The sequence below is a fragment of the Neodiprion lecontei genome, chromosome 5 (genome assembly GCF_021901455.1).
Source record: "Neodiprion lecontei isolate iyNeoLeco1 chromosome 5, iyNeoLeco1.1, whole genome shotgun sequence".
NCBI lineage: Eukaryota > Metazoa > Arthropoda > Insecta > Hymenoptera > Diprionidae > Neodiprion > Neodiprion lecontei.
In genome coordinates this window covers 36,460,468-36,474,407 of record NC_060264.1, presented here as the reverse complement: position 1 = coordinate 36,474,407, position 13,940 = coordinate 36,460,468, and the positions used below count along the sequence as shown (strand labels likewise).

General features: G+C 38.4%; 1 protein-coding gene and 1 long non-coding RNA gene across 9 annotated transcripts; one reads left to right on the top strand and one right to left on the bottom strand.

Moving 5' to 3' along the window:
- The first annotated feature begins 789 nt into the window (after window positions 1–789).
- On the top strand, window positions 790–11,633 carry LOC107222686 (membrane-associated guanylate kinase, WW and PDZ domain-containing protein 1). Of its 7 annotated transcripts, XR_006904690.1 has the most exons (10): window positions 790–1,830; window positions 3,042–3,261; window positions 3,362–3,765; window positions 3,918–4,106; window positions 4,529–5,822; window positions 5,995–6,133; window positions 6,581–7,111; window positions 7,241–7,307; window positions 7,397–7,580; window positions 7,685–7,786. XR_006904690.1 is itself a non-coding variant. In XM_046741704.1 (9 exons), exons 1-8 carry the CDS (start codon window positions 1,761–1,763, stop codon window positions 7,271–7,273), a joined length of 2,877 nt encoding a protein of 958 aa, XP_046597660.1. In that variant the 5' UTR covers window positions 790–1,760; the 3' UTR covers window positions 7,274–7,307; window positions 7,685–7,786. The 7 variants fall into 7 exon arrangements, 6 of the variants coding, with proteins under 6 accessions (XP_046597660.1, XP_046597659.1, XP_046597661.1 ...); XM_046741704.1 differs by lacking the exon at window positions 7,397–7,580 and having other exon boundaries at window positions 7,244–7,307; XM_046741703.1 differs by lacking the exon at window positions 7,397–7,580.
- Window positions 11,634–12,337: 704 nt separating this feature from the next.
- LOC124294760 lies at window positions 12,338–13,148 on the bottom strand. Of its 2 annotated transcripts, none has more exons than XR_006904691.1 (2): window positions 12,798–13,148; window positions 12,338–12,607 (listed from the first exon to the last, which is right to left on the bottom strand). It is a non-coding gene; the product is annotated as an uncharacterized LOC124294760 (long non-coding RNA). The 2 variants fall into 2 exon arrangements; XR_006904692.1 differs by having other exon boundaries at window positions 12,338–12,591.
- Between the last annotated feature and the right edge of the window lie 792 nt (window positions 13,149–13,940).

The following is a 13,940-nucleotide window of genomic DNA, read 5'->3' as shown; positions in this document are numbered from 1 at the left end:
TGTTTACGTTGGGGTACTACGAGATTGCAGCGCTCTAACTTTGCGGCCAATTTCCAGAACTTTTGAGCTTCAACAAGAAACCCATCCCCACCTATACACTTAAAGGATAGACAATAGACTGAGCACTATGAGCACTCCTCCCATAATGGGCACTGAAGCCGTTGCTGGGGCCGGATTCCGAACATCAAGCGAGTTCGAATTAGTTCTACGGTTTTCCGCTCTCCATACTATTATTATAGTCGATGGTTAATGAACATCACGGTCGGTACAGAGCTTATCGATGTTAAATATTATTACGAAGTGGCACATGCTGTTGATAGAGGGCGATAGCTAAGAAAGGAGAGAAAAATAGATGTTCAGAACTAAAAACCGTAGAACTCACTAACTCGAACTCGCTTGATGTTCGGAATCCGGCCCCTGAAGCTAACATATACAGCAAAGAGATATGTCGGGAGTACTCCTTTCTCTTTTCTATCGGCCCCATGGCGGGGGACAAGGGAACAGTTAAAAGTAGAAGAGTCATAGATATAGGCCAGTGGCGAAGCTGCGGTATAAACATTTTTTATCCTGCAGACTAAATTTACATGGTAAGATCCATTAGCAGGTTGTTGACTGTAGAGCACTGCCGTCACCGCCGTGCCCTCTTCCTTGCTTTAAAATGATAACCGTTGCTAACCTGTCTAGCAATCTTCCAGTCAACGCCCTACATTTTCTTGGGACTTCAGCGCCACCTATAGGAACTACCGGTTACTTAACGAGTATTTTCGGACAACAGGTTCGTTGTCCGTGCTTCTCTCTTCAAATGAGTTTGCTTTTCATGTTTTTACCTCAAATCCCGATATCTCTGGAACAAGTGCTGTTTATATGCGATGAGTACTAAACCGTGTCTACTCTAGCTCGGTTCTAAGATTTCGGTGTGATTCATTTTGGAAATATTTGTTCCTTCGTTGTTCAGCAAACCAGTAGGGATATTATTGCATTGTGGAAGGGGAGACCGATAGGGAGTAGCCATACTGTAGAAATCAACAAATCTCTTTTATTGGGCAAGTGGGACACAAGAACCACCACAACAGCAGCAGCAGCAGCAGCAGCAGCAACAACAGCAGGAACAACACAACAACAACAACAACAACACAAATGAGATTGTCGATCACATATTTGGAAACAAGCATACAAGCATTTGTTCTGAATAATCAATTTCGCGGAGGTAGATTTAAGCTTAGTAAATTTGGCTTGATTTATTTGACACTTGTATGTTATTTGTCAGAATCTCAATAGTCGTTCGCCTCGCAATTTCCTCACTACCATCTCCACGTCTGTGTAAATTTCACGAACGATAGCTTGAAATAAGTCCATTCAATTTGTGCGGAAAAATTTTCAATTATTTCGTCTTAGTTTTCATTTGACAAATAATTATCAATGCCTGCAGAGTTTTGTACTTACAATCGAAATGTTAGTCTTGCTTTAATTTGTTTCCACAATTGTACATACGAATTCAACCGAGCTGTGAAAGACTTCAATCCGGGTCTGCAAGCATTTTCTTTTTATTGTGCAAAAATGCATTTGAAATAGATATATCGTAACGGAAATCCTATGACAATGAAAGAAATACGGCGATGCTGATTTTTATGAGCAAGGATCTGGCTGATTCATCAAGAACAACGAATATGGCCAAGAGATGTCAGGGAGCTACCAGTTTTGGCTGATAACACTCAGTACCTAAAAAACATCAGAAAGGCATAATTGCTACTCGCTATCATATGCTAGGTAGAAAACACGAGATGGCTGCCCAAAGCAACACAGCTCTTTCCAACGATGGTTTTGACTGCGGTAAAAATAATCCAACTATTATTTACTGACTTACTAACTCCTTTATAGACTTTGGTAGTCCATGTTGACAAATCAGTATCATTCACAAAAATTGCAATTTTAATTTATTCGTCAAAATTCAAAGTAATACAATGTAAACACTCTGAATCTCACAGAGATGAAACACCGTCTGTACATGGGTATGAACTAGAAATAATACAATTATACATACGTACATACACACGCGTACATACATATAGGCATATGAAAAATACATTCAATAATATTTTTATAGACAAATAGAACAAAGACGAAGAACATGCCAATGAATACCTATTTTAAAAACAATGATAGAGAGAGCATAGTTCATTACCCTTGGTTCTCAATAGCAAAAGTAGTAGTAAATAATAACAATAATAACAATAATCATATCAAATGATTTCGGATAGCCCATATAATCAAGCTATGAAAGCATGCACTCTTCATTTAGCCATTTCATAATCATTCTTTTTGCAGTACATGTCTTAATTTTTAGAGTTTTTAGATTATTAGATGACAAGCTGAAATATTCAGCAACCATATATTTCGGGTTGTTTTTGTAGATTGTTCTCGTAACTTGTCGAACTGGCGCAAGTTGCTTCCTTGCACCTGATTGAAAACTGATGCGAGGTAGATCTCTTCCACATTCTTGTATTTAAAAATAATATTTTTGAAATATAAAAATTACAGGGATTAAGCAAGGTTTGAAGTAGATAATTTTGAGTAACTTTTTTATCATTCTTTGTTGGAGATTAACTAATGGAGCCATAGTGTTTTCATAAGCCCCTCCCCCAAACGATTAAACCATAGTTTGTGATACTGTTAAAAAGTATATGATAAATAGCGTATAAAACAAATGGAGCTGCACGTCTCAGTTTGCTAAAACGCATAAAAAATACCTAGTGTTTTTTCGAATACATTATTCTTATGCGCATCCCATCTAATATTAAAATTGAAAATGATCCGTAAGTGGTTAAATTTTTCAACTCTTTATATTATATCACCTGAAATGCGTATGTTTATCTCATTTGGTGAGTTATTCTTGTAACAGCCACAAAGATGATGCATTCTGTCTTAGAGCTGTTCAACGATACTTTATTTTGGCAAAATCGTTTAATAACATTTCTGTAATTAGTGAGTCTTTTCTGGATTTTCAATTTCAAATTATTATAGTTTGTGTTCTCTACCAATAGGCAGTTGTAGCGACAAAGAAGTTCAAAAAATTGGGAATGCAAATGGTTCGATTCATCTGGTACCTCCAAGTTATCTCTATAATACAGGATCTGGCCAGACTACAAGGGATCTAGACCAAGAGCATAGCAACCAAGATCGTGCATCTGAGGATGAATTAGGACCCCTTCCATCCAATTGGGAGAAAGCCTACACTGACACTGGAGAAGTGTATTTTATCGAGTAAGTAATACTGAAAGTTGTGAGAAATTTTGTAAAAATATATTGCATATGGTTTTCTCAAATAGGATGCTAGTCAACTTATTACCGTATATTATTCAAGTCATAACAGCGGCACGTCGCACTGGCTTGATCCAAGGTTGTCCAAATTTCAAAAACGTTCCCTAGAAGAATGTTTAGATGACGAGCTACCTTATGGGTGGGAAAAAATAGATGATACTTTGTACGGAACCTACTTTATCGACCATGTGAATCGGCGAACCCAATACGAGAACCCAGTACTCCAAGCCAAACGGGCTCAGCAGGGCGTGACAGACTGTAAAAGTTCAGTATTCACTAGAAACCCTGATAAATTAAAGGGGCTAAGAATACGTAGTACGCTGCTGAAAGGTACCAGAGGACTGGGTTTCACTATTGTCGGTGGAGATGACACTATTGAAGAATTCCTTCAGATAAAAAGTGTCGTGCCAAACGGACCAGCCTGGATAGATGGAAAGCTGCAGACTGGTAAGAGGGTCCAGAATTTATCCTATCACGAATCTTTTATTATTATTATTATTATTATTATTATTATTTTATTATTTTTGACTGCGATACTACACAGCTACGATATATTCATCCACATCTGACAACAGCCTATTGGCATCTTCTTTTTTAAGGCGATGTTCTTGTTTATGTTAATGAAACCTGTGTTCTTGGATATACTCACAACGAAATGGTAAACGTGTTCAAATCTATTTCGAGTGGGGAGACTGTCACTATCGAGGTATGCCGTGGCTACCCACTGCCCTTTGATCCAAACGATCCCAATACTGAAGTGGTGACCACAATAGCAGTCAATGCTCCAGGTGAGTTGGTGTACATAATAAATAAAACAATTTTTCCGTGATGTCAGCCCGTGTCAATTGTAGACACGTTCAGTTCAGCAATATAAGTGATTCATACATGATTTATAAATTATACAAATATTGCATTTGCCCATGAGTACAAGCATTGGCCAAAGACAGTTAAGGACAGTCAGCCCAAAGCGAATACTTGTGATGCACCAAGGTGCCTGGATGGGCCTGGGAATAATTGCACTTACCGTTGGTTAAAATCTTTTGTAATGTAAGTGAGTAATTGCAGTTACCTGAAATTTGGACCATGCCCTTTACTCACTTTTGTCTAGCACCATAAGGTCCGTAAAGCTGCCTGTCTTTAAAGTTCTATCAATGATACAATTGTTTCTACATATACAACCTATTATCAGCTGCCTACCATTTATCCCCAGATGTACCGATTGAGGATCCAACACTTTACATGGACATTAATCCTAGTATGCATTCTAATGATCGTTTCAACTATGTCGACGGAAACCTGTTACCAGTACATAAGATATCGAACAGTGAAAATCTGGCAACCACGTCCGTCAATTCTATGCCTGATCTCTGTATTTCTGATAAAGTTACAACCATAAAGCGGCCAAATAGTACAGACATACTACTGGGAGAAAGTGTGAATGAGGACAATGGCGATGAATATATGGTGGGACGAGATGTACAGCAGGAAAATAATGAGGGGGATGAAGAAGTCGGAGAAGACGAATCTAGACCTTACAAGGAACGACAACAGCCTCCGGTAACACCTGCCAAGCCCGAGTTTCTTAGCATATTGATTGTAAAAGGTACAATGGGGTTCGGTTTCACGATAGCAGACTCGGCACATGGACAGAAAGTGAAAAAGATCTTGGACCGGCAGCGCTGTAAAAATTTGATGGAAGGTGATATATTGGTTGATATAAATGTGACAAATGTAAGAAACATGTGCCATTCAGAGGTTGTGCAAGTGCTCAAGGATTGCCCAAGGAACAAAGAAGCCCTTATCCATGTCCAGAGAACCCACAGGATTAAGGATAAGAAGGAGAGAAATTCGGCAGAACTATTCAGGAGCAAAACACCGACTGCTGACCTCTATAGTACGCTATCAAAGACCATTCTGCCAAGTAGGCCAAAGACTCCGTTAGTTGATACAAGAACGACGGGGCATAGGCCAAAGACTCCCACCACTGCCAGCACCGAAATAGACAACTTGGGCTGGTCCACCGAGACTCGGGTGGATTCCAATTCCATAAATGGTCACCGTTATAGATACGCAGACTTAAGTGAGCCTGTGAACTACAAGGACACGCTGTACAGGGGGAATTTAACCATGCACTTACCCGAGACCTTTGCTGCTCTTGCCAAATTGGATGATGAACCAGGTAGAAGTTCGGACAAGCCATGTTGGGGCGCCACGAAAGAGGATAGCCAAATTGACAAAGGTGGATCAAGGACTGATGTATACTCTGTCGATATTCCTCGTCTCGATGGATCACTGCACAAGCAGAATGGTGGACGAATTGTAGAATACAATTACGAAGAGCCGTACCTGGTGCAATCGCAACGACAATACACAGAACAACAGTTTGATTACCATCCCTATGGCATTGGCCAAGAACAAAATGTTGACACTGGCGAGATTTGGGAAAAGCGTAAGGAGACAACGAGCTTTGAGCACGAACAACCACACTCAGGTCCCCTTGCCAGGTACTTGAATTAATTTTTACTATTCGATCTTGTATTCAACATGGATCCAAATATCCACATTATCTATATTCAATCCGTTGTCAATATCATTTGATCCGTACCCAAACTTTAAACCAACAATACAGCATTCTATATTATGCAATCGTAACTTTCATTAATTATTTTTAATCAGGTACCACCAGCAATACGGGAGTGAATTACTTTGCCCTGTAACACCAGGTATCGAATGGGTCGAAATGCTGGTTACACTCGTGCGACAAAATACTGGATTTGGTTTTCGAATAGTCGGGGGTACAGAGGAAGGATCACAGGTTGGTTATTCGTCAGACATGCACATGCAATTTTCACACAAGAATTCTTATTTTTGGTCAATTGCATTATATTAGGGCAATCAAGTTGATGTTGAAACCAACTGTGGTAAACTCTTAGAGCATATAGTACTGGAGAGAGCCACCCATCCCATCCACCTTGCGAACTTACGTTACTCCATCTTTCTCACTTTGCATTTCGTTGGGAGAAAGAGACAGATTATAACCAACATATACCTCTCTCTCTCTCTTACTCTACCGCTATACTTTCTGTACATGCGAAGCTACCTCCAGTAGTATATGCTCTAAGGGTAGACTATACAGGGTTTTAACCATTTTCAAAGTGTACGCAGTATTTCGATATACAAATCTGTATGCAGTCTCAGTGTCATGCTGCTAAATGCTTTTCGATTCAAAGCCTAATCATAAACCTGATCGTATTATGGTTAGCAGGTTTCGGTTGGACATATCGTCCCAGGTGGAGCCGCTGACCTGGACAATCGATTGATAACAGGTGACTTGATAATGTCAGTAGACGGGGAGAGTGTAATGAATTCTTCGCATCATCACGTTGTTCAACTCATGATAGCGGCAGCGCAGAATGGCCGAGTAACACTCGGTATTCGACGTCGCATCAACGTTCAGGAGACCCTCCATATGTCCTATGATCGTCACCAAAATGTACAATATCCATACGACATAACTGTGTCGCGCCTGGAGAACGAGGGTTTTGGATTCGTTATTATATCCTCACTGAACAAGGCTGGGTCGACAATTGGAAGGATTATTGAAGAATCACCCGCGGAAAGATGCGGCCAATTGAATGTTGGGGATCACATTCTAGCAGTTAATCATGTCGACATCACTAACGTATGCCATAAGGACATAGTCAATCTGATAAAAGACTCGGGTTACTCTGTGACACTGACAATAGGTTATCCCTTGGATGATTGTTGCAGTACTATGTCGTTATCACAAAAAGTGAGTATTTCCTCTCTTTTTCCAAACGGTCGCATTCTGTCTAAGATGAACGTCTGTGCAACTATACACGAAAATATATTTCAAATATTATGCCTTCACACTTTTTACTAAACTGCCTCTACGCTAAAGAAGATTTCGGCTAATGTGTGTATTATTATATGACGCATAACAAAACGGGTATGAACGAACACTTGACGTGAGTAGTTGATTTTCTTCTTTATCCACCTCTGTGAATCTGATGTGAGATATTTATTACTTTATATATATTTTTTTGTTTTTATATAGATGCCATGTCATACCGTAAATGTCTCTTGAAAGGGCCCCTTCTGAGCCATGCAAGCAATACCCTACGCCAACACTAGCACAACTGTTATCTGAGCTTAGCATAGCGGACAAATGCTGCAAACCAAAAGTTGTGCATGCGTTAGCGGAGAGAGCGACCACATGGCTCTTTCAAGAAACATTCACAGTATGTTTCTAATTTCTCTAGGTTCCTTCTTTCTTCCAACCATACCCAAGCACAAGCATTCGTATGGGTAAAAAAATAGAAATGAAAAATCTAATTATTCACAGGATGAAACAGCCGGAGATGGTGATGGCGGACAATACCATGCTGTCGAGTTGACAAGGGGTACTCGAGGGTTTGGATTTAGTATCCGAGGTGGACGAGAATTCCAAAACATGCCATTATTCGTTTTACAAATTGCGGAGAACGGGCCGGCGTCAGTCGACAGCAGGCTTAGGGTGAGTAATGGTTTGGTTCCTATCAACCGTTCACGGCGTAACTTATACCTTGTCGATACTAAGATTGAGAAATGATAATTATAGGTTGGTGATCAAATCATTGAAATAAACAGTATAAACACGAAGAACATGACACACACGGAAGCAATCGAGATCATTCGCAACGGTGGACCATCCGTTCGACTGTTGGTCAAACGAGGTTGCCAGATGCCTTCTGTTGTCGGTGCTCCACCTCATTTATATGACATGAATATATGAAGAATGAATACATGTGTACTCACAAATTGAAGAAAATCAGAGATCAGGTTGAGCACTATAATCATTGGACATCAACTTGCTCCTAAAGACTCTTAAGAGAGAGTCCAGCAAACACGACTCCATGATGCGGCAAGTCTAACGTATATATTAGTGGTGTACAATTATGGACCTGTTGAAAGTCACCAACATCGTTTTCGGAGGCTTGATTAGGTGGTAGCAGAAAACACCGGTGGTCTGCAATCGGTCAGAATCTATCTCCATAGGTGGACATACGCGTGACTGACGATATGCATATACATATGTACACAGGGTGTTGCGCGAGAACTAATTTGCAAATTTCCTTCGTGGTACCCTCTGAAAAGTTTGGTTGGTTTGAAAGAAGGATTTTCTCCAAAGATGAGCATTCTACATTATGTCTAACATTTTTTTTTTTTTAGAAAACGTTAAAAATTAAATGCGCGATATCTTAAACGTAATGTTCAACACTCATCTGTTGAAAGAATCTTTCTTTCAACCCAAACAAACTCTTGACAACCCGGTTGAATGGTTAGAAATCATGAGTCGAGCAACTTTCTATGTCAGTTTTAATCACAGGAAAAGCTTGTACCACATGTCCGATATAGCGATATAGACAACAGCATTAATCGCTGATTCTATACCTATATAAGGTTAGGGTGCTTCAGGAAAAAATAATTTGTAAATTTCCACCGTAACATGAGCGTTGTATGTTATGTTCAAGATGATGCTTATTCGATTTTTCAGTTTACTAAAAAAGTGAAAAGTCGAATGAGCGCCATCTTAGACATAACTTAAAACGCTCACCTCTGGAGAGAATCTGTCTTTCAACTCAAACAAACTTTTCAGATGGTGCCACGATGAGCATTCGCAAATTTTTTCGTTTGTGCAACACTCTAGTATACATTCACAAAGCATAAATTCCATGATGAAGAATAACAAAGACGGAGCCAAAGCCGACTTGTATCTTCTTAAATATCACAAAGGCCAGTTTATGTCATCATAGCGGCACTAATGAACATACAGTTTATCTATTTGATCTCATCACAGCTATATTACAGAAAGTGATGGGTTGTCGAAAATAAATTGGCAACTAAAAAAATTGGGTTTGCTGCTGCCTTAAGCGTAGCGACAGTCAAGCCCAATGTTGGCAGTATGATACTGGGGATTTCAAATTACCCAAGAACCACTGCAAAAACTGCGATTTGATCGAAAAGGCAATCTGATGTTTGCTAGACTCATCTTTGAGGGTCTTTACTTGTTGCTATTCTCGCCGCTCTCGCTTCTCCCCTCACAGTGTTGCAGACTAGTGCTATAACAAAAAGTCCTAGACAATGCCAGCAAATAGAAAAGCAGCAATTGTGACAACAATTATTTATTAAATACTGATTCAATCCTTCAAATTGTACCTTCAGTATACGTCGAAACAAGTCTTGAATTTGTTACTTATCGCTGGCGCATGTGAAAATCAGTAAAGAATCTAATTTTTTATAATCAATGTTACATGGTAGACAAAGATAGAAACAACCGTTGGCAGTGTAATACTTTAGGACTGCATTAACTTGTTTCATTTTTTTAAGAGATTAAAGTTGAACAAAATTTAACATGGATTGGCTTTAATGCACTTAATCTATTAGTCTAGTGTGGAATTAGATGCAAACATAATTTATATCATAGGGTTGAGATCACCGACATAGTATTTAAGTATCCTAATTAATAAGTGACTGGCCATCTCATTATAAATTATGTTCACCCTACAGTTTTGATCTGGTTACAGCTTGCTCACATTGTTACTTGCAATTCGATTGTACTACGCGATCGAATGAAAGTGTGATTAAATTTCTGCTACCGAGAACGCGTTGTTTAGCCTTTAAAATATTGTGATAGTTTCATAAAATTGTGCCTTTGATGTGTTTGATGCTCACATCGGTAGATTTTGAACATGGTTATAATGTTTTCATATTTTACTAAATTCTCCACAAAGTAAAAAACAGAAAAGTATTCACCGGATCGGTCGTAGCTGATAGAAAGCTATAGCATGCACATATAATGTAATATGGATATTACCTGTGCAACTGATGAGCGGATATGATACATACATATTTTTATTTCACCTTAAGTTTATCTATGTATTTGGTAGCTCAAGTAAAGATATTATTTGGCCAGCCCTGGTATAGGAACCAAAACGTACTGAAACAATAGCGGATGTGTGACAAAAGCTATGTCTTAGCGTCTTTTGATTTTTGAAACGGACACACGCCTTGAAATGCCTTATCTGTATAGCATTTAGATTATTGGGTAAGATAAATCTTTGCAAACCTTGGAAACGGGGTATGACTGAGTTATTCGATAACATTACTGCACGAGCCGTGTTACACGCTGTGCTGATTCAACTTGTTGGGCATTCGATTGGGTACACGAGTTTCTCATCTGTATGAGAATGGGTAAAGAAGAATTAGATGAGGGCAGGCCACGCAACTACCAACGCATATTACAGACATGTAGCCAAAGGAAAGGCCCACATTTGTCAGTCTCTATTGGTTTAACATAGTCTACCCAAATGCAGATCAGATTAAACAAAGCGGTTAGACTTCAGTGTATTGCACCCAATTGTAAGGTTTGGTAAGGCTCAAACTGTATAAACACATTTGAATACATAAGAACATGGTACATGAGTATGTGACAGAGTAACACGCCATATTGCACATGCCTATTTAAACTATCATGGTTAGATATAAGTCTATATTGTCTACATGTACGGTCAATGTCTCTTAAAAGTGCCGTTTCTGAGCCACATGGTCACCACCTACGCCAAAATAGATACTACGTTTGGTTCACATGATTTGTCCGTTAGGCCTGTGCAGGTAAAAGTTATGAATCTTTTGGCACAAGCGGTAAATGTATGGCTAGGAAGAAGTTCGTTAAAGATTGTATTTGTAGATTTTGAAATAGATTGTGTAACTTTCATTACTTGGCATTTTCGTACTTTAGACATGTCATTATGTCCAAGAATGATTATTCTGACCTATTCACTATCTCAGCAGCTATTATAGCTGTAGTTTTTATTGTTGCCAATGCCAATTGTTAATTTCCATAAACAAAAACAAAGCTCTCTTTCCTTTCATGCTCAGCTGCAATTTTAACAAATAAGCCTTCTGATTGGGTAAATAATGAAAATGATATGAAATTGCAAATTGTCAAACAATCGAAGTTACACCAAAGGGTCACACAATCATTCAATACTGCCAATCTACATTGTTCAGAGGTCCTGAAAAAAACGCATGATTATTTTTAAACGCAGTGATGATATGTGTGGCTTAAAATATATCCTTTATTCATTCTTCCCGCAGCCTGTGCGATCCACTGTGTTGCTAGGCTAAATTGAGACCATATAACAGCCACTACGGGTTCTATTATTTAAACTCTAATAATAAGATAGGGTTTGCAACATTGTTACATTCAGAAATAATGGGACCAAGTCATACATAAAAAGTTCGGAAATCAATATTTTAATGTTAGAGTTCAGATATTTCCCCCTGAAATCAGTACTCTAAAACAATTGAGGAAAAATGCTAAAAGTTTTCCTGGTGTTTCAGAATCTTATCAAATTTTCAACTGTAGACAATGGCATAGCACAACTTCAAACTAGACATCTTGGTATTGCATTACATTATGTAGATTCGTATTCCTTTGATAAGGAAAAATCCACTGTCTGCTGGAAGTAACCATTGATTTTAGTGTCGACGATAGGCATAATAAGAAAGATCAAGTTCTCACATTCATAAGAGCTAATTGCGAGAGAACTCCTTTTTTAGATCAACATTACATAAGAGTTGTATTAATACTTGAGATGTGCAGATCGAGAATTGTCATTTGTAAATTTGGCAAAAGCTATGCAGCAAATTTAATCAATTCCTTCTGAAATTAAGAAATACAAAACTAAGTGCAAAAAATTTTAGTGAATTTACATCGCGCGAATGAAATTGGCTTTACAATTATAATATCCTAGATTATCAGCATATGTATGGATATAAATTCATATTGAAGGAGCTTAGAGTTAGCAGTACAGCGGCATTACCATAAATTAAGTCCACATTAATTTCAGTTTAGTAAGATTTTACTTTAAGCCTGCGAGTTTGAGACTGTTCTGAAAAGAATAAATATTTTTATGTGTATACCTGCATTCAACAGACATATTTTTCGTAAGCCTTGTTGTATGTAACTTTAATACGCACCTTCACTCCACTGCACATTCTATCATTATGGACTGATAAGTTAACTTCATAATGTAGATATATCATGTTTGTCATGAATTATAATTTCGTGCATCTTCAAATCAGCCAGTTGCACATAGGAATTTATTGTGGCATACAATAAAGCTATCAATATTGTAATCGCAAATGTGGGTTATATTTTTCCCCTTTCTTCTATTTTGTTTTGTGGCCTGACAAAGGTAAACCCCTCTTGGTAGGGGATAATCTATTTCAATTTGGACTATTGTTACATGACAGTATGATGTGATACGAAATCAAGCAATATAGTATCAATATGCATAAGAAGTTAGTAAGATTGGAATAAAGGTGTCGATTCGAAAACAGAGAAGAACATTGTTTACAAAAAGACAGAAGTCCGTAAAAACTGATACTTGAAAGCAAGACATAAATCTCACCTTCAATAATTGAAAATTTTTGGAAACATTTTTCGATAACTCGTTTTTCTATCAATCCGCACGTCTACGATTAGTGTATCAACACAATTTTGATAGAGATAGGTTTGTTCGTGCTAGCTACACTTTCTATACTTTCGTGGGGAGTGTACACTTGCGCGTTCGTTTTAGCGGACGTGACGTCGGATGGCGCTGTTCGTTTTACAAATGTCACTAGACTTTCGTTACACTTTGGCCGTGTTCGAAAATTGACTGACAGTACTGTCAGCAATCTTTTATCTCAAGAAGTGTAAATGGTTCAATTCGCACTAGGTTATGTAACGTGTACAGAGCGAAGGAAGAGACGTGGGAACATGTGTGGGAGGTGTGTTCGGGTTTAGGACTCGAGAGGGGGTGGCAGGAGATGAGAGCGGTGGTGCTGATGGAGGAGGGGCAGGGGAAAATTGGCTGAAAGGGATTGAGATGCGTTGGGGAGAATTAAGGGAGGGACAGGGGTGAATCGTAGAAAAGTGCTGCGGAAACGGAGCTCCTCAGAGGCTGTGTGTGGGCTGTAAGTGTGTGTGTGTGTAGATAGCGATTTTTTTTTCTTGGCATACGTGCATTCTTTTTTCCCGCTAGAGTGAAGAGGTAATGGAAGTAGAAGTGATTGGTAGAAGGGCATGAAAAAGGATGTATGAGCAACGTTGTACAAAATTACATCTAGGTATAAATAGGGTTAAGCTAAATTCTGTAATAGGTTAAAAAATTAGACTGTAAGTATGTTTGTGAGCGGAGCGGGAGTCCGCATTTGTACCCCTATATCTGGGAAAATAAATTATTATTATATTATATATTTATGTAATTGGTTAAACTTGATTTGACAGCATCTCCAAAAAAAACTGGCTGCTGCGTTGGAATCATCTTAAAATAACCATGATTTACGAACCCTGTCAATCGTAGTTTTGTAAAGAATCTTTCTTTAAAATTAATTGTAAGCACAAATTTTTGGCTGATATCGCGATTGTTCACTTATTTTAATATTGGCGCATTTGGAGTTTGCTTCTTCATAGATATCTATGAAAAAGAAACAAAAATTGTGAAATGGAGATTGTTGTGTTGTGTTACATGTATTACTGTTTATACTGTAAAAGAATTCCCCGTAGATGA